Source organism: Lichenostomus cassidix, chromosome 5, assembly GCF_008360975.1.
Source record: "Lichenostomus cassidix isolate B80296 chromosome 5, HeHo_3.0, whole genome shotgun sequence".
In the NCBI taxonomy this organism is placed as follows: domain Eukaryota; kingdom Metazoa; phylum Chordata; class Aves; order Passeriformes; family Meliphagidae; genus Lichenostomus; species Lichenostomus cassidix.
This window is the reverse complement of record NC_139486.1, coordinates 57,262,508-57,288,568: the sequence shown is the minus strand read 5'-3', so window position 1 is coordinate 57,288,568 and position 26,061 is coordinate 57,262,508. Positions and strand designations below refer to the sequence as shown.

The window sequence follows — 26,061 nt, the reverse complement described above, 5'->3', positions numbered from 1 at the left end:
CCTCCAAGAGCTGGAAAAAATGTTTTTAAGTGCCAGCATTTAAAAGACATTCTCTTTTTCTCAATTCAAGACTTTCAACGAGGCTAAATCACTGCACTCTCCACATATCCAAGCACTGCAGAAGGTAACCATAGAGACTCAAGAGCATCTAAAGTGACCCTCCAGTGCTCTTGATGCAGGTCAAGATGACAGAATCACAGGAAAAACTTGGGCTGGAAGTTAACTGGAGGTTTTCTATGCCAACTCCCTTTTGAACTTCACAGGCCCTTGAGAAAGACGTAACTCTGTCAGATCCTGGGTAACTAAAGGCTGTTGTGTTGGAATGGGAAAGCTCCATTTTGCATATATGCATAAACACACACACATACATGCCCACATGTCATTATTTTTAACTATTTCTGTTATAGCCCAGATTTTTAAAAAGGCAGAACTTCAGCACCTCAACCTGTACATTTTAAGAGCCAAGCCCACGATTTTTAGCAACCTGTATAATAGTACTGGTAAGTGGCTTCCATCCAAATCCAAGCAAAAGTCCATACAAATCCTCATTATATACAAACATTTCTCAGTATTTTTCATCCCAGCTCAAACACAAACAAACTTCTGATCAGAAGAACAATGCTGATTTTTTTCATTCCTCTGCTGCCAAATGCTTGAAGCAAGCACTTACCTGATTTAAACTGTCAGAATTCCATCAAAAACTCTTTCAAATGTTTCCCTTTTTCACTGACACCAGCAGGAATGCGACATGAGCTACACTGCACTGTAACTTGAAAAAATAATTTTGGAAATACCAGGACCAACACAAGGGCTTAATGAGTAAAAACCAGCCAAAGCTCCTTCTGCTGACAGTGGAGGACATAGACATCCCCACTGACTGCATGGATTTCTCCCTCTTTCACTCGGAACATGCAGTGGGGACAATTTGCTGTAGGGGTGTAGCAGGATGCTCTGCCTGGAGTGGGGGTAAAACAACTGGAACAATGTCCTATTTACAGCTGTCTGTAAAAGGCAGCTGTAATCCTCAATCATCAATCCCAAAGTTAAACCTCCTGACAGCAAGGTGGAGATGTGGCAGACCTGGTAAAGCACCTGATAAAGGAACCAGCAAATGATATTACTGATAACTAAAGCTGCTGAGCTGGCCCAGCTGGCCAGGACACACTGGGCTGACAATCAATCCCTTTATGCTACAAAAACCCAAATCCACTGTTTGATGGCAAAGCCTTCTAGCACAGCCCTCCTTGGAGTGTGGAGAGATTCCTCCCTTAATGGGGACATCCTGGAGGGTGAGCAAAAGAGATTTGCCCACAGTCATTGATTGCTATGGGTGAGTAACATCAATCTCTACTTAATAATTGCTTTTGCTAAATTTAATATAATGCCTGCAATATTGCTTCAAAAATAATGCATTTTACTATACAAGTGGCTACAACTACCTTTACTGTAAACAATTCTGATTAACATATTTTACTCTAAACATTATCATGCTAAATCATTTATTTTTAGATAAATATATCTGGTTTGCCATCCTTAACCCTGTGGAACAAAGTTATATTAAGGTTCAATTCCACCTACACAATCCTTTAGATACAAAGCTCTGACCAAGTCTGGGGCTAAGCCTGGATCCAACTGCACTGAGAACTCCTCTCTGAGAAGAGTCTAGAAAGGAAGGAAATCCTTTCTGCCCCTCCTAACTCAACAGGAGAGCTTCACCAATAAACTGTCTGAAGCTCCCAGTCTGCACATGACAAAGGCTCATTATAGTGAAAAAGATAATTACACTGACACAGAAGGAACATGCAATAGCCTTTTTTCTCCTAGTGATCACCCTTTAAGTCAGATTCTACTACAACTGGCAGCCAACAATGTGGCACTAGGTTTTCATTAACCCATCTATCAAATTATATCCTGTATGATTCAGAAGAATGCAACCCTAAGCTGTTAGAGCATTAATTGATTTGGGGACACAAGATCCCCAATCTCTCCATGTGAACAAAAATCTCAGCAGCCTCAGAGCAGGATTTTCACTGGCATCCTGAAGGGGTGAGGATTTTTTTCCTTTAACAACGATTATAATTTGTTCAAATGCAAGTTACTCACACAAGAACTGACAGTTGCAAGCCTGAATTCCTTGGGAGCCATAATTATTTATGACACTTTATTACAACAACACCAAAGCATATGGTTACCTTATCAGAAATTAGAATTTATTTTCATATAAATCTCAGCATGACATTACACCAAAAGAACTAAAGTTACTCCAGGGATAGCAAATAATTCCACTTTCCAGGTTTCTGTAGCTGGAATATGAATTTAAACTAATTACCTTGTAAGTATAAAAGCAGCTTTGATAACAGCAATAATCTATCTAGAGCCACCTAAGGTACAAACATCACCTTCCAACAACCCTTGAATCTTCTTAGGTTAAAAATTGTATTATTTTGCTTGAAATCTTTCTGTCCACTGGCAAGAATATAATCTCTGCCTTGAATTTACCACCATCCTATGAACTTTAGAGGGAAAGGGTCTATTTTGGTTTTAATTCAGTCTCCCCCACTAGCAGCACAAGAAATCTGCAGGCTCATTTATTGAAGTCCATATACTACGAAGGCAGGACGTTGACTGACAAGTGCCTACCCTTTGCTCAAGTTTTAAAAGATGAATTTGAGTTCATGTGATGGTTAAGGATGTAATTTTAAATAAAAAGTCTCTCTCTGTGAGAACAGTAGGCAGGACAAATGTATTGTATCACCAAGAGAAGTGACTTTCACTGATAAATGGGATTACATACACAGCAGAAATTTTAATTTGACACCTGTTAGGTAACTGAAGTCTTATAAAGTAGGTTAACAAATGCCTTTCAAAGAAAATGTGAACTTGTAAAAAAGCAACCTGGCATCAAGTGATGTCTTTATCAAAAGCAAGGGCAAAAGGGTTGTTTGGGGTTTTTGGCACGCAGGGTTGGTTTTGGGTTTTGTTTTTTAAATATCCCTGAGGCCTTTGTTCCAACTGAAGCACTGCCATTAATGTTGTCTTTGAGACTGAGATGATGATTTGACTGTAACGTTTTTAGATTCTTCTCTCCTGCCTTCCTGTGGTTTCAGCATAGAGAAAAAAATCAGTGCATTTACCATCAACATGTGTCCCAATATCTTACCCTCATGAAATCACCTGAACTTTTACATTTGTGTGTATGTGGACAGCTATACAGCACAGAACAGAAGTTTACTGCAGCTCACTGAGCAACACCTGCAGGAAACACACACCTTGTGCTGCAGCTTTTCTGAGAGCACAGCAAGCAGAAGGATGATCATTAAAAGCTGACCCAGAGGTCAAGCCAGTGGACACCACCCCAAAACCACAGCTGTACATCACTGCCACACAGAAGGTTTATGTGCAACCACATAATGGTAATGTCACCTCCCCAGCCACAGTGGAACAGCTGCAGTGAAATCACTGCAGAGGAGGAGAGGAAAACTCAACAAAATTCACCTTATTTTATAGAGCAAGAAACACAGCAGCTGTGAAAACCCAGCGGATTGCCAGCAGGCTCCTGCTCTGAGGGCCATATGCAGAACTGGGTTTATTCTTGCTCAGTTCAAACGGCTTGTGGGAAGTTCTGCACACTGAACAGTTATTTATGCACAGGATGTGATGAGTCAAAGGATTAAATATTAGAGATAAGCTTTATGAATCTCTCTCATCTTCGGAACCGTAACAGAAGCCACACCGTATGATGAAAGATTTTTTTGTTCCACTATGTTTTGCAACAGAATTAAACTTTTTTTTCTTCATCAAAGCATGTTGATAGTGATGTCTTTGCATTTGGAACTAAATCAGCAGTCTAAAAAAAGGTTAATTTTTCCTGATTTCTGCAACAATGGGAAAAAATCCCACCTCCTTTTGTATGTTGTCATTTTTTTTCTAAGTGATTTTCAGAAAACAAGCACTTTCTGACCAAACTTTGATACACTATTGTATCTTCAGATTGGGTATTTTCTGTATATATATATACATATCCATCTTTCTGTGAAGAATTTCCTGACTACATCTGACATCAAGTTCAAAGGAAAAGAAACTGAAAGCAATGAAGACCACTGTATGTGTCTGGAACATATTTGCAAATCACAAGGAAAATGAGCACCCAGTTTTCTCCCAAAGCTTTAATTCGTCTTTATTTCACCTTCCCAAAATCTGCCAAGCCCAGTAAAATTATCATAACTCTTCCTCAGAGCACAAAGTAGGCAGATTTTCTGAATTTGGCTAGCATTTCATAGCTTATGTGACATTTTTTTTGAAATGAGCAATAATTTGTTAACAACAGATTAAATAACACGTTTGGAGCACAGAAGGGAACGAGCGACTGAGTCATGTTCTTTCTGAAAGTCACAAGTGCTTCCAGAGCATTCTATCAAGTTCAAAACTGAATGAATTTTCACACATATTAAGGAATTTCATTGATTCCTCTTTAAGTTGAGGTAACAGCACTGAGGTGAGGGTGAGGTCATATGAGAACCATCCTGGAGAGCATACTCAGGTGTAGAGGGAAAGAATACTGTGCAGTAATAAAATGAGAATATTCATATTGCAGGTCTGCTTTAGTCAATGGATCCTTTCTTATGTGACACCTGTTATCACAGACCACTGGCTGGTGACACTAGTTAAGCACATGCTGTGTAACATGACAGGACACCTCATAGTGTGCCACTGCACCATTTTTATGGGATGCTTCCTGGGGACAGAAAGCTGTGCAGAAAGGATGGCTAATGTTAGCACTCATTTTCCTGTTCCACGCACTCTTGTCAGTGAGAAGAAGATGCTTTTGTCCTGTGGTATCTATCCCACTGCAGATTTTAGCAGTTCTCACAATGGATCAGAGCTCAAGAGCAATGAGATAAAAATCACTTCTGTACTGACATAATTTTGGAGGTAGAAAGGGGCTGTTAATGTTTCAAGCTAAGAGGGTAATAAAGAACGAGGAGCTGAAATGTGGCAGAGAAATATTACTCTTTTCCTCTTCCCTGTGAAATATACAGGAGAAAATCACCAAATTCTTTTCACAAGAGATGGCCCTTTGCCTGTCTAGGAAGTGAGGATCAGCATGCTAGCTAGAAACAAGCCTGGCTTTCAGCCTATTAGGTTTGATTTTCCTTTCTTTATCATCTCTGAGCTTCAGACTCTATTTGCTGACGCTTTCCTGTCTCTTAGTTCTCAATAACATAGACTGTCCTATTACTGCAAAGTAGTCACAGACTGCAGAGATTTTCCCCTTTGAAGAAACACCTAAGTCTGTAAGCATGTGCAGCTCTGCTGCAAACATCACATCACACATCTGGAAGAATCAGCACAAGGTTGAATTGATGAATTGCCCACTTTGGCCCTGGTTTTGCCACAAGCTGCTGCCCCACGTGTCACTAACACTCACATGGGCAGCTTTCAGGGCTCCATATGTCATGTCCTGAGAAGGCAGAGCTGCAAGTGATCACACACTGCTGCAACTGGAATATTTGAATGCTGCAGGCCTTGCTCTTGGCTGCCTCACCTGCATGGCTCCCAGGATTTAGCCATCCATATGTGATGGAGATAAAGGGATGCTGGTTCAACACTTGTGCCTAAGTATCCACAGCTGGAGGTAAACTTCATATGACATGATTAATAAAAATGTTTCTATACATCTCTTTTCAAAAGATGAATGGTTTTTATGCTAATTATGTCTCACATATGAAGACAAGTAGGCAAATGTCAAAAAAAACCCCACTTTTTCTGTTTTTAAGTAAAATAATTGCTTTTACAGAACACAGAGAATCTCCACTTATCTCCTTCATTCATTACAAATTTCATTTCCTTGTTTGCTTTCAAAAGCTTTCTTCCTTGAACACATCTCTGTTATTTCAAAAATGGAATGCATATAGTGAGTGGTTATCTTATATGTACATCTTGACATATGAAGCCTCTAAGTACTTGAAAAGTCCTTAGAATTAATCGCAAAAGCCCCTCAGGTTTTTATTATTTATTTTGCGGATTTGTTGATGCCAATTCTCTGATAAAAGTTAGGATCTTTTTAATTCATTTTTCCACTGTACTGCCAATGTGAATAAGTGAAGTTAAAACAGAAGAGACAAACACTTATCAAAAATCAGAGCAGACTCACACACAATACTTCAGAGTTCTTACAAAATGAAAATGATGCCAAACTCCAGCAGGATAAAAGTGTGTGAATAAGAGCAAGCAGAAATAACAGTAAAATCACAGGTAAGGTAAAACAATACCACCCATCACAATTCACATGCACAGCTACTTCAAGTACACTGGAAGAGATGAGAAATCTGAAAAACTCAGAGTTAATGATCTGGAGCACTCTAAACTAAGGTGCCACTTACCAGCACATATCATCAGTTTGAAATAATTTAACCTTGCCATCTCAAAGGAAACAGTCATCTTACACAGCTGAAGTTTAAAGGCTTGGCAAGGACAAATTCAGAACTACAGCTGAGCATGAGATCTTCCTTATTTCCACAGGTGTTTTGCTTGTTTAGTCCTTGTTTTTCAGGCGTTTTGAGTATTTCATTCTTACACACAGAAATCCAAAAGAGTAAAACTAGAAATCCACCCCATTCAATAGCAACATCCTGCCAAACTGTACCTTCAGATCCATGGCTTTGTCCTCATTTATTTAAATCACAGCTTCACCATGCATTTGAGACTGTTGTACAGCCAACTATGAAATGATTCCATTTAGCAGATTAAACACGTAGATGAGAGGAATGAGGTTAGAGAGGCATAAAAAGAAATTTTGCAGAAAGCTGTTCTGAGGAGTGAAAAGAAGCTCTTCACAGGGCTGAAAGGAGTCACCTCTTAGCTAATCAATTTGTCAGGCTGTAGCTCCCCTTGCTCAAGGGCCTCTCTTCCTGTGTTACCTCCTAATAACTACACTCCATCTAGCAAATTTAGAATTTCAGAAAATGCAGAAAACAACACTCCCCTCTACCCCATGGTCGCAGGCAGCAAAAGCAGCTGTTTTGTCTGTTGCCTCATGTTTCACCCACATGCACAGAAATCAGGGATTTAATTAGCTCTTCCAAAAATTTATACAACATAGACCAAGGTATGTTGCAATTCCTGTTAATTTCCTTTAAAAAGTTCTTTTTCGCACCACCACTACCACTAAGGTACTGGCAATAACTCGAAATTGCTTGGGTGAAGGTGTCTAAATCTTTTCCACAGAAGAAAAAAGGGACAGTCTGAGACTAGGCAAATAAAAATTCTAAGCACTGTCATTATTTAAAACAGGAAAAAAGAATACTGGATTTTGTATCACAGCTGATAAAAAGCCAGATGACTGAGAAGTCCTTGTAGTACATACAAAGCACTTGTTCACAGTTTTTTGTATAAAAAAGTTTCCCTCTATACACAATACATCCACTGCCTACCTTCAGGAACACGTGGGAACTGTTTTCCCAGCCACTGGAAGTGAATATAAAGGACTATTCAAATTTTTGTTTGTAGAGAAATGACTAAATAACATAAGATTCATAGCTGCACGTTACTGAACACATTTATAAACTGTTATTTCAAGCCATCCTGTTCACTCCTATACACTAAAAAGCCTTCTTATGAATGCAGGATCATTTAAGCACAGTCCACGCATGTCTTTTTTTATTCTTTCATCCTCAGTGCTCAGTATTTCAGTTCTTATGCTATACTTTAACAGCTTGTCAAAAATGCCATCCCCTCCCATCACCAATACTGCTGGAAAAACAATCTAGGGAAACTGTTTTTACACAGTAGCTCAAAAACTTCCTATGATGGTCAAAAGATTAAATATTGCAGCCTGACATATGAGGGTATTAGAGAAAAACCAGCCCACAGTGCAAAGGCAGGAAGGAATGTGGTATATATTGAATCATGCATTTATTTTTTAAGGACTACATCACTGCTATGAATAACAAGCTCTAGAAAACAGTGAGAAACAAAAAAGAGAATAATACTCCACTGCATTCATTCCTGTGATGGAGTAACACATGAACAGAACTACCTCAGCTACAATCTTCTCAGAAATAGGTCTCTTGTGGAACATAGGAAAACCATTTCAGTCAAGTACCTGTCCCACAGAAGTACTTCAGGAAGGACTGCAGGTCATAATTTTTATATCTGAGCCTCAGTACTCCTTCACACCTACCATTCTCACAAATGCCTGCAGAATTCCCACTTCCTAAATTAATGTATCTTATAAAGACACTGTTCTCTAAAAAACATTTTACAAGATACGTGCTATTCTCTGAAAAACAGTGTTTTTAAAATGGTCATGCCAGCATGACCATGGTGTGCAAAGACACAACTGCAACAATGAAATATGACCACAGGATGGTCCAGCACCACCTGTAATCTTAAATCTCTATTTATGAAAACAAAAAGGGTCCTTGTGATATTCACCATCATGAAACTGAACTTTGCAAATGAAATTCATCCATCTACCATTTATTTCATATTATGGTTTTGAATGAGTTGTTCAGGGAACAGGTCTTGGAATATTTTGTTTACCTTCACAATAGGCAGAGTCCCCTTGGACGGAGAGATAACCATTCTTGCATTCACAAGTGGCTTTTGTGTTCCAGTTTTTGCACTCTGAATTTTCACCACACCTGTGTCCCTCTGCACAGAAGTTATGGCCTGAAATGCAAGGAACATGCAACAGGGTTTCAAAACACGTTTAGTTCAGATATGCAGATATCACTCAAAAACTTTGGCATTTTTACATTCCAAATTCTCTCTATAAACTTGGTTGGTGCACACAGGCTTTCTGGATTTCTCCATCAATTCATTCTCAGAACAACCATTTTCTTCAAAAGAATATTTCTATGACCAGTTTTATTCAGGAGAAAACTTCAAAGCAGGAAGCAACAACAATTCATTAGTGTTCTATAGAACCCATGCAGCATTAAGTCTCTGACTGTCAGGAAGTACAAATGCTAACTTACATCAAAAGGGAAAAGTGTAATATATATATAAATATATATATTAAAAAAAACCCTCAAAATTCTCTTATTATGAATAACCACATGTGCTTTTAGCAGACCAAAATGAGACATGGCACAAAACTGCACCAGTAGTCAAAGCAACCTCATACACTGCCTTGGAATTCTGTCATCAAATCCAGATCAATTGTTTCTACAGTTTATAATTATCCCATGCATCATGTTTTATAGAGGAGCATTTTTATTAATCCCTGCTTTTTCCTTCACACAAATTGTCAGTAGTTTCTTTGTGAACTGTTTCTTTCATTCCATTCGAAGTCATTTCTAAAAATAGGATGAACTTTCCCACCTCCTTCTGTAAAGGCACAAGTGGCTGAAGTGATTTTTGGTATTTCTCAAAGACATGTCAACATCTTTCTCTGCTGAAGTCTGAAGTGAAAGTAATTGTAACTTCATCTCTAAAGGCACTCCACTGGAAGTTAAGAAATAACTTACAGAATTTGACAACAGAACTTTTTTTCCTCCCTCTGCCAGTGTACGTTTTATGGATTTTCTCTGTTACTATCCAAGAGTCAATTTCTATTTGCCTGAGATATATAAGCAGTCATTTTAGTAATTCCTATTTTGTCTCCATTTTCTGTCCTAGAAGGAGGGAAAGCAGAAACCCAGCCATGCCACCACCTATTTGTATTCCAACTCAGGCTTCTATGAATACAAGAACAGTTTCTGCCAGCTCTGCCTGGTCATAAACTAGAAGTTCTACTTCATTGATCTTAAACTTTGCTAACACCCCTTACAGACAGCTAAGAAAAACATGACCAGGACTTGTAACATCTAAATGCCAGATTTGTATCTTTGTTCAAATCCTTGCTTTGATACCCTATTTTTATTTGTTTTTAAATACATGTTTTAGTCGTCTACTAATTTAACATTCGGGTTATGTCAGTTTAGTGCACACTAACTTTGTGAATCTGATCATCTAATGTGAAGTTTTGAGGTAATTTTTTTTTAAAGTTAATGCTTGTTAGCAAAAAGGATTTAGTGTCAACATCCAATTCTACACTTAATCTTCAAATTAATTTTATTAACAGCTAAGGTATCTTCCTTGTGCTCAGCTGGCTCATTCTTTCATTGTAATCCAGCTTGCTAAATAGAACCAATTCCCTTAATGAAAACTTCAGTTCTCCCTTCTAGTCTTTACTCATTTCACAGTCTGGTAAAAACAACTCAAGTATTCTACATACAGCCTCGTCAAGCCCAGGTACATTTCAGACTGGTAAAACAGGGTGCCAATACACTGCCTTTAGTCATTTATGCAATCACAGCGTTTGACTTCTCATTTTTGCCTTTATAACTATAATTGAAACTGAACACTGGAACCCATCTCCTCAAATTTATCTGTTCAGCATCTAATTTATGCTCCCCACGCAGCATTGCTATTCTATTGGCATGCCAGATAACATCCAAGAGACAACAAGTTTTATAACAGTTTCTTTGTCACTCTTTCCCCTAAGACTATGACATCCTAGTCTGTTTCCTGCTTCTTTAGAATAATAATTCTCCTCTGAGCTCACACAGTGCGAGGCTGATTTGATTTGATTATTATTGGGTCAGAAACTCTGTAACATATCAGTGTATTAAGCCAGGCAATACAAAAATATCACATTTTAATTCAGTGCGGATTGTTACTCTGTCCTAGTGTACTTTGTTTATATTTATTTCTATTTCCCCCTCATCCAGACCTGTAAAAATATTTCATCTTTCTCTACATGTTTTCGTTACGAGAGTGCAGAAGAGCGATACAACTTTCTGTACCAAAATTCTATGTTTCTTTCTTTCTATCCCAGTGAGTCAACATTTTACCTTGGGAGAAATAATGGCTAAAACAAGGATTAGGCTATGTTTTTAAAGTAGAATGACAGTGGGAAATTTGTGTTGTAATCGTAGTGAAGGGTCAAGGGGTGGACTTTGTGTAATTTGTCTTTTTGTCTTGTGTTGTGATAATGATATTTGTGGATTTGGTATAGGGAACTTTCTTTTTTGTTCCTTTTCTTTCTGTTTAGTTGTGTGGGTTTTTCCGCTTTTTCTGTTGTTCTAAGTTAAGATTGTATGTTATATGTGGATTTTAAAGATTATTCTTAAATAATCATGGCAAATTTAAGACTTTCAGTTAGCCAAATGGATGGCTTCTCAGAGTCAACTCTTACAATAGTCCCAGACCAACCACTCTTCCCTAACAGCACTTTCTCCCAAACACAAGCCAGTGATTAATTTTCAATATAACATCACAGCCCTGTGAATCCTTCATTGTTTATTTGCCACCTCTGAAATTTAATTTATCAGTAGATAGGATGGCTACCCTAGCTATCCATTTTTTGCCAATAGAGCTGTCACCCATTTTTTAAAAATTCTCTGGAAAAACCTACATTGCTTTTGTTCCCTTTATCAACTCAAAGATGAACAGTGTCCATCCAGAATCAGGTTTTCAAGCTTGAAGGCTATTAAAAGAGCATTAAATTAAGCTTTAAAATAATTATTTTAATATATTTTCTATTTAAATAATAATTTTATTGTTTTAATAATTAATTTTAATAGGTAATTTTTGAAATTAAATTTTAAAAGTAACACTCCAGCCTGAGAAAATAAAGGCCCTAAAGGGCATTTCGTTTTTCTCCTGTCATTAGGAATACACAATCACAGAACATCTACTACATCACTAGATTACATTGGCATTTATTATTATAAAAGACAACAGTCATTTAAGGTTAACCAGCAATAAAAAAATGCACATGACAGCATAGAAGAGCAAGGGCTCACTGTGCCTCTGTCAGAAGCAGCACACCATTGCTTGGATCAGAGGTTTTTCCTAGTATTTTTTTTTTTCCCCAGCAAAAATGCAAAATTAGCACTTCAAAAGAGACAAAAGATGCATATCAAGGAAGTGTGGTTCTGGGATTTCTTAGAACTTGGACTCCATTCTCCCCAGCTGGAGTTTTGGAGGCAAATATCTGATTCTTATTAGTTCTTTGGTGGGAAATGGATTGTAAGATTCCTTAAAGATACCTACAGAGATGGCAAAACCACACGCTGATGCTGCAGTGGGATCTCTAAATTTCAGGTGGGTGGGAGACAGTAGAGGGCATGCAGCTCCACTCCCCAGCCAAAAAAACAATTCATTCAGAACATTCAGCAAAACCTTATCTGAGACAGTCAGCTCCTCTCTAAATACAAGAAATGGCTTCAATTTGAATCATCACATCTCAGCAAGCAGGCAATTGGAGAGGATTTGACAAAACCACAGAAAATCTTGAACAGCTCTGATAATCTTAACTAATTTCAGGCCAGCACAGATGACAAGGCAAGTATGAATTAAAATTACAGATGAATGCATTCAGAACAGATGCCAGAAACCATTTCCCCTGTGCACACACACACGATCATAAATGTGCACAACAGCCCTTCAAAGTCATTCAAAACACAATTAGATACTACCGGGGGAATTAAATATTGAAGAGTGTGTTTAGATTTTTGATGGGCCTGATGACCTCTGTTCATTCCCCAATGTTATTTCTGATAACATTACTCTCCTCCTTTATCAAGGCTGCTGAAATGTTTGCTCCATCTTTTTCTGAAGAAATACAGGTTTCTTTCTACTCCTTCATTCTGACTCTAGAATGACCATTAATAAACGTACTAAGACAGTTAGGAAAAGAACCAGACACATGCTAGCAGACAAAACTGTCACTTCTGCAGCAACAAGGACTGTACAACTGGCTAGTCCTTAGTGGCCCCCAGCCAGGTATCTCAAATTACCAATTTATTCCATTTTGGGACACCTGGACATTGCTGTTATTTTTCTGAGCAACATCTTCAAGTTGTGGTTCCCAGAACCTGCTTTTGCAGAGCAGCATGCTAAGCTATTTTGTGCTTCATCCAGTTTTTTTACAGACCTAATATATTTGGTCATTTGGCTTAATTATGGCTTGTAAAATGCAAGAACTCATTCAAGACTACAGCTGGAATCAATACATCTTAGATCCATACCTATTCCTACTTTTTTTACAGCTTCTCTTGGCTTCTGAGAGATTCCTTATAACACCTGTACTGTTTCCTATACCTCTTACAATACCCTTAGCTGTTCACATCAAATCCTGTAAAACCCCTGCTTCTCTTGCTGTTCAAGAAGCTATCCTTCATATTTCACTGTTTCACATTGAGAGGCTTCTTAAAAAAAAATAAAAATAAAACAGTCATAATGCCGCTGTTAAAAAGCACTACCAACGTTCAAAAGTCCAAGGTAGTTTCAACCTCAAAATCTTTTTTCTGTCATGATTTAACCCCACAGTTACACGTAAGGTAATATAAATATTATAAATATATTTATATTTATAAACACGTTATAAATATAAACACGTAAGGCAAATCTGTAAGGGCAGAAGTGATAGGAAGAGCCTTAAAATTTGCATTTCCAGTTATGCCTTTCCATGATCTGCATCAGTTTTTTAATGAGTCATGAGCAAAGCAGCACTTTGAACAGCAGCTTTTCCACCTTCAGAGACTGTAGTCCCACAACTCCGTGCTCTGACATGAAACAGCAACTTCATAGATTCTTTCAAGCTGCTCCCTGAATGCAGAGCTTATTACACAGTGCTTATCTGTGTGCAGGAGAATAATGGCAACTACACAGACTAACAAGCTTATAAAGATTTCCCCTTTTTTTTTCGGATAGAAAGCTCTTCTAAATCCTGAGTAATGCTGCGGCTGTGTTTAGAAATAAACTAATTCATATTTATCAACTGCCATTAAATCTTAATAAATTTAAAACCTTGAAGTAACTCCTACCTCGCAGCAATAAATGGGAAAAAACTCAATTTCTGAAGAGTCAAATCTCAGTTTCACAGCCAGGTGGGAAGAGATGAGAAGCATGCAAAACTGAAGAGGCTTCACACCCTCTAACTGAAAGAATAAAAACTCCCCAAAAACAAAGCAAAGCAGCATTAAGAAGGGTGGCAAAAGCCCCATTTTTAGATTTAAATGCTGCTCATCAATAAGATTCTCCCTTTCCTGCTAATGATTGTCAGCAGTCAATCTAAACCCATCAGTCCCACCATTCTGCAGGACAGCAAATAGAAGTTATTTTCTCTAGAAACAAAATTGCCCTTCATTACTTCCTGACACTCCTTCTTTTAAGAGGAGTGCATCTGAAGTTGCTACGGCTGTTAAGGCTATTTTTATGTATTTAAAATTGTGAGCATAACATAAAAATTCTCTCATGAAATTTTATTTGAATCACTCATGCAAAAGAGAAAAAAAAAGCCCACTCTTTCAAAATTATACACTGTCTTTGGCAAGGAGAAAAACAGCTAAAGGGAACAATAAAACACTTTTATGACACTGTTTTTTGTATTAGATTTGTCCCCAGGCTATAAAAAATGTAGCAGGCATGCTGTAAGAAAAATGAGTGATTCTCAAAAAAGTAGTGAAAAATATATTTTGTGACACAATGATTCTTTGTGAAACTTGAAAATTAACTGAATTTTCTGTAAGCCTAAAAGACAGTTTAATAACACCACATTGTCCTGCTGAAAAGTATGAAGTGGCCACATAGTTTAAGCAGACATTTATATTAAAGCACACAGGTGAAGGGAAAAACTGGGTGTACTCTACATAATAGCCAAGGATAGATCCCACATACAGATCTGGTGAGGCCCATTTATGCATTCAGGTACATCAAACCACAAAAATAAACTGCCATTTGAAAGCAGAGCTCTTCCTGCTATTCTCACCTTGCTCTACACCTCACACAATCATCTTCCTCCAATGTGGAAATTGCCTCTTAGCAATACACTATTACCTTTTGCTAAGCTGTAAGCTCATGTAGCAAACCTGCAGAAGAGCAGGCATTATTTGCTGTCTCTGCTTTTCCTACCATTTCCAAACGATAATGACTATCTAGGAAGCCCACCAGCTCTGTTCATCACAGTATTCAACTCTGCTCTTTGCTGACTCTCAATTTCCAGCTCCACAAACACCACAGATTTATGTTTTACCCTGCATAACCTATGGCACTTATCTATTATTGTGGTAAATACTCCCAAGATCGCTGAGGAGGGTACAGTTTCATACCATAGTATCATAAAGATTTTGTATTTCTCTGTGGCTTTTTTTTTTCCTTCTGTTGGTCCCCTCATATTTATCCTTCCATTACATGGAAATTCCTTTGCTGCAGCTAGAAAAGCACAAGCTGCAAACCTGTCACCCATGCCCAATTCAGCAAATATATTCTATGATTCTACAGAACATGAAATCCAGTAGAAGTCTTCTGTTTCCACAACAGTGGAAAGTACATATACTAAAGACAACACAAACTGATGCAAAACCCAGAACCTAGCAGTCACTAGCATGCACTGACAAACTTCACACAGAAATAATGTTCTCATTTAACACTGCTAGTAAATGCTTGTTAAATATTCTGTTGACTAGCTTAAGGCTTAGCTAAAGGCTAATGCAGCAAATTAACTGCATCATTATATATATATATAATGTGAAATCTGCATATGATGTGCAAATGATCCACGTGGCCTTCCAACAAACATTCTGATTATTCAGAAAACAATCATTACAATACTTCTTCCTTCCTACTTGGGCTTGGACAAAAAGAAGCTGAATATAGTCTCTGAAAGAAGTCATTTTTGCAAAGAAGAGAAGCACTCTATCCTTTCCCAGTAAAAGACAGGTTGGCACAGGACAGGATCAGAAACTATGGCCTGCTTGCCCTGCTTGCCATGTCAGAGGGAATCTGTTTGCTTGACAAAACCTATACCAAATATGGAATTCTTAACAAATACCCATTTTTAACAACAGTACATGTGATAAAATTATATTCTACCACTTTTGGTTGCACGCAACTGAAGCAAAACTGTCAAGCAGCATATACTCTACTTCAAGATATAAAAAGCAACTTAGGAGTGCTAAATTCAATTTATGCCTTTGTAAAGTTGACAAAATTAATCATATCTTTAGCCATCATTTTCTAAAGAATTTTAAACAGCAATGATGAAATACAAAAGGAGGTGGTACTGTTGTAGCAGTCAGCTAAAGCAGAACTGAAGTGGAAGTTCAACGTATCAAATTGAAAGCATGATGTACCTGAATTCCTAAGAAGGGAAAATGCAGTTCCTTCCCTTGCTTCTAGAGACCATCACATAAATATACACATTCATCCTATATTATAAATAATGAAGCCAGTTTGAGGATGAATATCTAAAAGGAGTACCTATCACTAACAATAACATGGAAGTGAATAATTACAGAACTTATCTTTCATCAACTTCGAAGCTTTCATATTTCTAATCCTTTTAAGTAATGAATATATTTCTTCCACTACTGCACTACATCAAACTGGGCCATCTGTTAAGAAGTATCATTAAGACATCAAGCCCTCTGAGGGACAGAGAAGCAACATTTACTGCTTGCTTAAATAGTTGCAGATGTTTCTAGAAACTACTAACAAAAAATGAATGTGGATACTCTTAGACCATGACCCAGCAGGCAGCCTCAAACCTCCTGGTCTCTGCAACCACATGCATGTGTGTTTCAGTTCAAAGCCTAAGTAAATATTTAACCATGCATATTTACTAATTAATATTAACTGGCAGAGGGAGAGATTCAGAGCCCCTGCATCGCCATCTGCAAAGGCACTGGAGGAATTTGTATGCAGGCAAGAGAAATATTTCAGCAGCCCTCAATAACCACCTAAGCCTGCACATGTCTAATGCTCCTTAACATTATTTTCAGGGTATTAAAATGCAGACCTTAAAAACACATTTTCAAAACCCTGCAGTTGCAAGTTTACGCAACAAAATGCATTTCTTCTTCAAATATAACATCCTTTCAATGGGAATTCTTAAGAGATAATGGTCCCTTTCTGCCCCAGCTCTTCCTTTACTCCCTCATCCTGCCTAATTCAGAGCAATTGCAGCTTTTTATCTGGTAAGTCTTCTATGCAAAGAAGTATCACAGACTGGTTTTAGACTCAGGTTTATAAAGGTACTTAATATCTTATTCAAAAGGCATTGTACCTTCCAACGTATTCCCCTCTTGAACCAACAATTTGCTTCCTTCCAACAATTTTATTTTCCTTCCAAGCATGCACAGACTCTGGCTTACCTCTGCAAACACTGCAGCACTGGTTCTCTGGAAGAACGTGATCTTTTTCTGAGCAGTTCAAGGGCGGACAAGTCTCTGTTACTTTTACTAAAACTCCATTCTGAAAATAAACAACATTTTTTAAAATTACATGGGTGAAAACACACGCGGTGGCAAGGATCACATAATTTTCCATTTATAGCAATGGCAACCTCCAGTAAAAACATTGGTAAACTAACAAGTTAAATTCATTTGTTCCATCATAACATCAAACCTTAAGTCATCTACTGTGCATTTCTCTGCCCAGCATCAAAATAAAATTATTAAAAAATAAGGCACTTCAGCTCAAAATTCTGTTTTAGTTTTACCAAATACATAGTCTCAAAGTATAGTTTTCTTTCTGAGTACTTGAAGGAATTAAAGAATTTCCCCCTAGGTTTTTGTTAAAGACAGTCTTCTTGATTTCTGCAAGTCTGAGCTTTATTCCTCTTATTTGCCAGTCTCCATACTTCACTGGTAAGTTATTTAATTCCAACACATACAGCAAAGCCAGCATTTTCAACTGTTGTGTTGTTCTGTCATGCCCAATCACAAGGGTCTGTTCTTCAGAATTACTGATCACCTGATTTCCAAAATCAGGTCCTTCAAAGAAGGAAGCTCATCTTGAGATATCCCTATAGAAACTGCTGTGTAAAAGCAAGCTAAAGACATTTCTGTAATTTTGATTTCTAGATTTAGAATAAGACTGTGATAGGATGTCCAGATACTGGTAGAAATTTTCTATAATCATAGACATAGAGCCTTCATGAGGAGATTTTTATACCAAATTTTATTCCATCCAGCAGATCAGCTTCACTCTATCTCCAGATCAAACAGCTCTCCAGCTCTTTAGTTCTTTGTTTCTTAAAACCTTGTCCCAAAATAGCCTTCTCTTTTACCTTATCCCCCCCTCCAGCCTTTTTCCTACCATAATTTACTTCTTCAGCACCCCTTCTGCAGCTGTGCCATCACTGAGAGCTGGCAAGTGGAGCTGAGATTAACTAGGATTTTTGCTCAGTAGGAACTACAGTAACTACCCCACAGGACTGTCCACACCTGAGTAATCTCATTTTCCAAGCTGTGAAACTCCACTAAGAAAGCAGGCAGCCTGCTATGTTGCCAATACACCTTTTTAACATTAATCTAGTTCCCACTCTTCCCAAAATACCTTTCATGACGTCTCAAATGGTGGAACGAAAAGGTGGAACAAGAACTTCTGCTTTCCTCAAACAAAGAAATTCCATTTTCCAGTTCTCATCACTGCAGACTCACTGAGAAGTGCAGCTGACCTAGGGAATGCAAATCTGACCATTCTGCAATCACTGCCCATCACTGCCCCTGACATTACAACCTTAAGGCTAAGCAGGGCCAATTGTCTTTACTGGCAACTCGCATCAGTTGCTGTCACGAAAGATAACGCTGAAAAACCCCACAGGCATCAGGGTTTGTTTTTTTGTAAGAAAACACAGCTCCTTACAGCATCACAGGCAGCACACATCACCAGAGCAAAAGCCCACAAGTGCTGTGAAGTTCATGGAGGCGTTAGGGCTCCTCCTGACCTCACTTACACGGGGGAAAGGGAGGAATCCCCCACGGCTGCCCGTGAAATGCAGGAGCAAAGGTGGTAAAAGAAGCCAATGCTCTGAGCCATCGTTTATTATCAGGTTATCAAACAACCAGCTCGGAAAGCTCTGGCTGTAACTCATTGCCTGTTTAAGCTCAGACAGGACAATTACAGCAGGAAGAGTACAGTATGTCAGCATATGGACAGGAAGTGTTGACTGACAATAAATCTGGCCAAAAAATATGGCAAGAAACGGTAGGAAAGTCAAGTGAGTGTCAGGATGAGTCAAAAAGCTAAAGACAAATTTAATCCAAGCTCACAGCTTCTTTAGTGACTCACAAGGAGATAAAAGAACAGAAATTGAGAATTCCATTAATTGAACGACAGTAAGATTTTATTTCCTTAAGTTTCCTGTTTTCTGCAGAATTTGCATCTTGGGAAAACAAATTAGACTTATTTGTAATTAAGTTTTAAAACAATTAAAACATTTCCATGTTGAATGTTCTTTGGGTTAAAATTAATTTGTTACAAACTAGTACAGATCCAATTATAAGAATTATCATCATTAGATTTCAGATTTTATCCACCGAGATAAGTAAGAAGAGTTCACACTTCAGAATTATTGCTTCAGGCAGCCTTAGAAAAATTACTCCTTTTTATATTCAATGCACATATGTAGCAGTCATAGAATGTGAACAGAAATAGATGTCAAAAAGACTTTTTTTTCTGGAATAAATATATCAAGCTTCAATTGTGACATACAATCCACAAAGAATGGGATCTGGAGTCAAAACTTTACAACAAGATAATTAAATTTCTTGTAATTACAAAGGTAAGTACATAAAAAAAGGATTGGATGTAAGCCTAATCAGTGACATGCAGTGAGAATCTGAACAACAAACAGCTCATCTCACATGATCGGCTTTGAAAGTTAATAGCAAGATTTCAGATAAGGCTATTTTGGTGGCTTTTTTTTTCTTCCTTGTCTGGATTTAGCTGTGCCCTGGTTCCAGCCAGGACAGGGTTTGCAGCAGCCAGGAGGGGCATGGCCAGGGCAGGAGGTTATTTATTCTGTACCACCTCACTCTGAGGTGGGGGTGGCAGGGGAGGAGAGGGAACAGTCGGGTGCTGTTGTTCCCTGTGGATCAATTGCCTCTTCCCTGTACCCTTTGTCATTAGTGTTGTTGCTGTTACTGTTTATTTCCTTATCTCCTTGCTGATTCCAGTAAATTGCTCTTATCTCAACCTGTGATCTTTACCTTTTATGCCTCCAATTCTCCTCTCCATCCCACCCAGGGGAAGGGAGAGAGACATGGTTTGAGCGAGAGCAGCACATCTGGGAATACCATTCCTAACCACAACAAGCTATCGATCAATCCCCCAGGACAAACTTTCAAATAGCAGCCTCAGTTGTCACTCTAAGAACCACATCATTCCTTATCTTTACAAAAAACATTTTAGTCGGGTTTCCTGAAAGCTGTGGGCCCTGTCCATCTTTCTAGCACTTGTATGGCACGCTGTGACTGCCTGCTCCCAGCATTAATGAAGAGGAATTTATTTTGGTACCCTTTGCTGTCAAGCATGTCGTCTGTTTATGAACGGGCATCATGTCATTCACAGGCAGCTGATCAACTGTAAATTCCCACTCCGACCAAAGTTAGAAAAATCTTTCCATTGACTTTCGATGCCCCACATCACCATGCTGCTGAAACCCAAAAAAGCCTAAACAAACCAACAAACAAAAAACCAAACACTAACCGAATGTAGAATAGTGAAGTTATCAAAAGCTCATACACACTTGCATTTTCTGGCCTCCCCAGCACAAGAGAGAGATGGAACAGCTGGAGAGAGACCAGCCATGGGCCATGAAGATGAATAATAGACTGGAGCATCTCTCACAGGGGGAAAGGCTGAGAGAGCTGGGACTGCAGCCTGAAGGGGAGAAGGCTCAGAAGGGATCCTACAGATGCACATAAATACCCAAAGGGAAGGTGCAGAGAGGATGGAGCCAGGCTCTTCTCAGCAGTGCCCAGGACAGCAGCAGAGCCATGGGCACAAACTGAAACCCAGGAGGGTTCATCTGAACACCAGGAAACACTTGGGCACTGTGAGGCTGCCCAGGGAAGCTGAGGAGTCTCCATCCTTGGAGATATTCAACAGCCATCTGGACATGCTGATGGCCAACTGGCTCCACACAATCCTGCTCAAGCAGGGGAGTTGGACAAGATGACCTCCCGAGGTCCCTTCCAGCCCAAACTATTCTGTGATTCTTAGAAATACCTGTGCACTTATTTTGTCATTGTAGATTTATCTAGAGAGTGTTTGTGGGCAGGATTCCAGCTGGGAATGGCTGTTCATGAATAACATCTGTGCTTATGGTTAAGAGGATGTGCATCATAAATATTTTTAGTCTGGATTAGGTTCCAAAAATTGAAAAAAGGTCTCAGCCTGATAAAGAAAATCGTTGATCTAGCTGGATCCATCAGGAGTGGTATTTTTGTCAGATGGAAACATAAAAGTTAAAAGCCTCTTAAGCTTGGATCAGTACCTATGCAAAGAATAAAGAATCTATCTCCAAATAAAAATTGAAATGTGAAATTTCAGCCTAATCATTTTGACATTACCCTACCTACAAGTATATCCTCCCCTACAGACACAAGGATTTTTAAGTCATCTTTATCAACACTATTACACTGACAGTTGATGTGTACCCTCCACTGTGTTCCTTCATGGATCAGCAGCTCTTGAAACCTGATGTCTGTTTTTCAAGTCCAGAAAATAAAACCATATTAAATTTCGTATGGTCCTCCCCTGTGAAAAAGCCCTTTCTTTATTCATACACTACCTTGTCCACACAGGACAGAAAGCATTGACACAGCCATGGTTTGACTCCTCACCATTCATCCTTCATTTAGGGAGCATTCCTCATTTAGTGAAGCACTAGGTGCTATCCTTACAGACTGAGGAGGTCATGCTAAAGGCATACTGAATGAAGAGAGACACCCCCCCACAGAAACAGATGCAAGCACACTCTTAAAAACCCTCCCCAAGCCAGTGAGGTTTAATATCTTCTTGAAGCACAGTTGTGGAAAAACCTTCCGTTTGTTGGGGTTCATTTGAAGGCATGGATCAAACATTTTTTATGGTGTCACATTCAGAGATGCCATTTTGAATATTTATCTTTACTGTCCAGCAAGATGCAAAAACCAACTGCAATCATACTGTAATTAATGCTGCCATATAATTTTCCTTTAACAATAAGCAAAATACTAAAGCTGTTTTCATTATTTTAGTCATTCCTAATGACAGCTATATGACGGTTGGTATTTGCTTTTAATCGTCATTAATGTATTATCATGTTCCCAATGATGAATATAACACTTTTATTTATAGCACATAGAAGTTCCACAGGCATAATTCAGATCACTCTCTCTGGCCTCACTTTAATGTGAAAATCCTCCTGTTCTTGTTTTATACAGGTACTTCCCCTCTCAAATACACATTCTATGCCATATTATAAATAACAAGCATCTTAGTCTGCCTTCCAAGGCAACGACCTTGCCCACGTATTTGTATACTCAGTGCTGAGCACCCCATACAGCTCAAGAGTAACAATAGCAAAGTAATTCTGCATAACAAGCTGTTTTCACAACATCTGCAACCAGTAATTGTCCATTTCCATTAGTGAACACAAAATTGCCACTCTATACATGCCGCTGCAAGCACAACAATAACCAGATCACTGAAATCTTTTCCAATGCACTCCCTGAATGGATCTAGCACAGCCTTCCCTCACCTGTGCCCTTAAATACTGACTGTTGTGGTCCAAATATCATGAATTTGTCAAGAAAGACCTCAGTCCAGTCCAATGCTCAGTAATTTACCTCCATTATTAGAAGAGCTATATACAGTTTAAATGATACTAGGGGAAATATAGAGTAACTGAAGCAATAGAACAAGAAGGGTGCTCCAAATTTTAGCAATTTGGCTGAAATAAGTAATTTGCTAAGGATACTGTTATTTTTTCTTCTAAGGCTCGTGAATATGGAGATAAAACACCTTTCTAAATAATTTTGCCCATTTTTGCTTATCCTGAAACGGTCATATTCCTGCCTTGTTTTCGTATTTGTGGCTTTCACTGACTTCAAGGTCACCTTTCCAAGACAACAGATGTCACATTTGCATGAAGGAAGCCTAAAGAAATGCACTAACTTTTCACTGTCACTTCTGAACACCACAGATACATTTAAAATCAGGAAAAGTTTATACAACTGAAACTTACTCGACATTCCCTGCAGCTCTTGGTTAATACTCGCTGACCTTCTGCTAGCACCTTTCCTCCATAGATACATTTTGCTGTAATTCGAGAGAAGGAGGGAGATAAAAAAATGAATTAAATCAGTATTTAAATAGTAAATAAATGCAAGGTATAACACAAAAGTAAAACCAGTGTTCACAAGCAGTGAAAAAATATGAATGCTTTAGAAAGATGAAGCATTTTGCTTTCATCAGAAGTCAGTATCACATATAATCACAAACAAAGCAGCAAACAACACATTCCTTTTAAGAGAAAGTAGCATCTTTACCCAAACTAAAGAGAGGTAGCAGGAGGATAAACAACATCTCCTGGACTAAACTTCATATCATTCAATAGAAAATATTTTCATTATTGACACTGTGTAGAGCAGCTACAGTATTCGTGTTACTAGAGGTGCTCATGACTCACTTCAAGAACTGGAGACATTTATTAGCGTACAGTTCATCACAAGAATAATATAAGCACAGATTTCAATTAAGCCTTCACCTTTTTTGTGGGCACAAAGGTGAACTCTTCAGCTTGCTGGAGGACTGCAACAACAGCTTAGATGCAGCGAATGACTGTACTGAATCAACAAATTGCAATAAACTATTCCAGAAAAATATTCTTCAAGCACACGTGAAATACGCAGATTTCCCAGGAAACTGGGAGCTCCTACTACAAAATTCTTGCCTGAAGTTTTGACCCTTTGGGCAAAGGTAAGTGGCTCCACAAATGAACCAACAGACTAGAACAGGTGTTCATTCCTCATTCACTTCAAGGCAAACTCAACTACTGCCACATGAAGAAGGCAACCTCCAGCAGGGCCACAATGGCAGACAGCTTGGTCAGTTATGACCAGAATTATCACAGTCCCCATGCAACTCCATGTCTAAATTCCAATTCCAGAGAAGGACTGTAAACCCATCCATTCAAGAGAACAGCTGGGTTGTTATGATCTCTCACAAATCAAGCGTCCCCTACAAAAGCACCCTGCATTGCTAACCAGTTCAATGCTAAACACTGATAAAATAACTTTTTGCTGTGTCATTCCAGCTCTTGCTGTACTTGGCCAGTAACAATCTGTCCTGTGGCCCTGAAAGGAAAGCTAAAAGGTGTGAATCCTGTGCTGCAATTGAGCAGAGCTTTAAAAGTTTGCAGAGTCAAGCCACTCACACAGTGCAAGTGTTCAGAGCAGTCTGTTCTCAAAAGACACACACTGCCTAGGAGTGTTTTACCTCAATTTCCCCCCTGAGTGCCCAGCTAAAGGAAGCATTCACAGCTGCAAGTGTGTTCCCCTTAAAGGTGATACCAGCAGCTCTACAGCAGCAACTGTCATAGCCAGATTGATTCCCAAACTTTAAGCAGAAGAGACTGCTAGATCAATCTTCATAACCCTTCAGACATAAATTTGCTTCTAATGACTTTTTGTGAAAATGCTCATTTCTTAAAAAAAAAAAAAAGATTGATTTATGATTTTCAGGATAATGCAGTTTTCATCCTCACCAAAGCATTTAAAAACAGGCTTCTTCCTTTTGGTATCCTAGTTTTCTTTGTTTTTCAAAAGCTGCCCTAGTTTTTAATGCCTGACTTGTTGTGATCTCACTTCTGAAGAAAACTTCAGATCAGGAAGCTCCATTTAAATTAGGAATCCCAGTAACTATTTTTAGGAGAATATGAACTAGAGAAATTTCCTTTTACTTTCTGTCTCTTCACCTAATGTGACTGCATTTAACAAAAGAATAGACAAACCAGAAAGCAAGTTAATGTACAACTTAGAAAAATTATATTTAAAACAAAATTATAGTCTTTTGTCAAATATTATTTGAAAGGCTAACACAAGACGGCAGGGATCAAAACTGAACTGCCTGAACCCCTTAACATATCAGACATTAGAGCTACTTTGTTCATTAACCCTTAGCTAAGATGGGAAAGTGTTCAATAGCCCAGCCATTCAATAATCCCTAGAGACAGCAAATTACAACTGATGATTCTATCAGAGCTAAATAGAAAGAGCACAGAGAAAATAGCACCTGCAGTGCAGCTCTTTGGAAAACCTCTGCAATTACCACTCTCTACCTAGAGGTGACTAACCGTGGCCCTAGCACATCATTTTGTCAAGAAGCTGGCACTTACAATCAATTTCAATCAACTTCCGTCCGTCTCTTCCCATTGACTGACATGCTGAGTTCTTGTCAGAATAACGAGTCAAGTTTGTGCCAGTCACTGACAAAAGGCAGGTTTGATTGTTCCTCTTCCCATTACAAATAACAGAAATAGTTTGCTCATGAGGGTGTACATTGAATCTGTGATTTTGTGCTTTACAATTTCTTTATGTCGGGTTTTGACTCTTGTGCATACACCCAGTTTCATGAAAGAACTTCCAAGACTTTCAGTCTTACAAGTAAAAATATTGCGAGACAAAAAAATACAGGTCAGCACAGCCACTTTAGTACCCAAGTACTCTGCTCATGAACATCTTTTAGTATGCAGAATATTCATGCTGACATACAGCCGAGAGAAATGAGATTACATAAGAAACAGGAGCAAGTGCAAGATCACAGCTAAAGGATATTTGTGCACAGAACTAATGAATTCAATGACTGCAGAAGGATGACAGAATGCTAAAAAAGTGTTATTATTCTCCCAATAAATCCTAAAATAATTCAACATCCCTCTCTTAATAAATTATTGAAAAGCTCATGCATGAAGTTTATTCATCTTCCACAACAGATCAGGGGAAAGAGAATTTGTGCTTCTTAAGGTATGACTGGCATTAGTATACAGCTAAAATTTTCATACATAAATTGTCTTTGTTCCTTGTACCACTATTAAAGTAACAAATATTGAATATTCCTTCCATGAACGTTACTTAACAGCTTTCATTTCCAGAAGAAGGAACTGAAAGCTGACAGTAACGCTGATGACAAAACTTACTTAGCTTTTCTCTCTTCTCATTAATTTATTTTGAAATTAATTACAGCAAACTACAGCTCCACACAGTGATACTAAAGCAGGGTCTGACTTTCTGTCAT

At 38.4% G+C, this 26,061-nt stretch overlaps 1 protein-coding gene across 6 annotated transcripts in view; it reads right to left on the bottom strand.

Annotated features, from left to right (window-relative positions):
- NELL1 (neural EGFL like 1) overlaps positions 1-26,061 on the bottom strand; it is a 273,189-nt gene that overhangs the window by 182,046 nt on the left and 65,082 nt on the right. For 5 of the 6 annotated variants that reach the window (XM_085063242.1, XM_085063245.1, XM_085063247.1 and 2 more), the window contains exons 10-12: positions 23,012-23,085; positions 17,148-17,247; positions 8,545-8,673 (exon numbers count right to left, since the gene is read on the bottom strand). In XM_085063242.1, coding sequence (XP_084919368.1) covers positions 8,545-8,673; positions 17,148-17,247; positions 23,012-23,085 — 303 coding nt within the window. The remainder of the gene's footprint in view (positions 1-8,544; positions 8,674-17,147; positions 17,248-23,011; positions 23,086-26,061) is intronic. The other variant, XM_085063246.1, reaches the window with a different exon arrangement.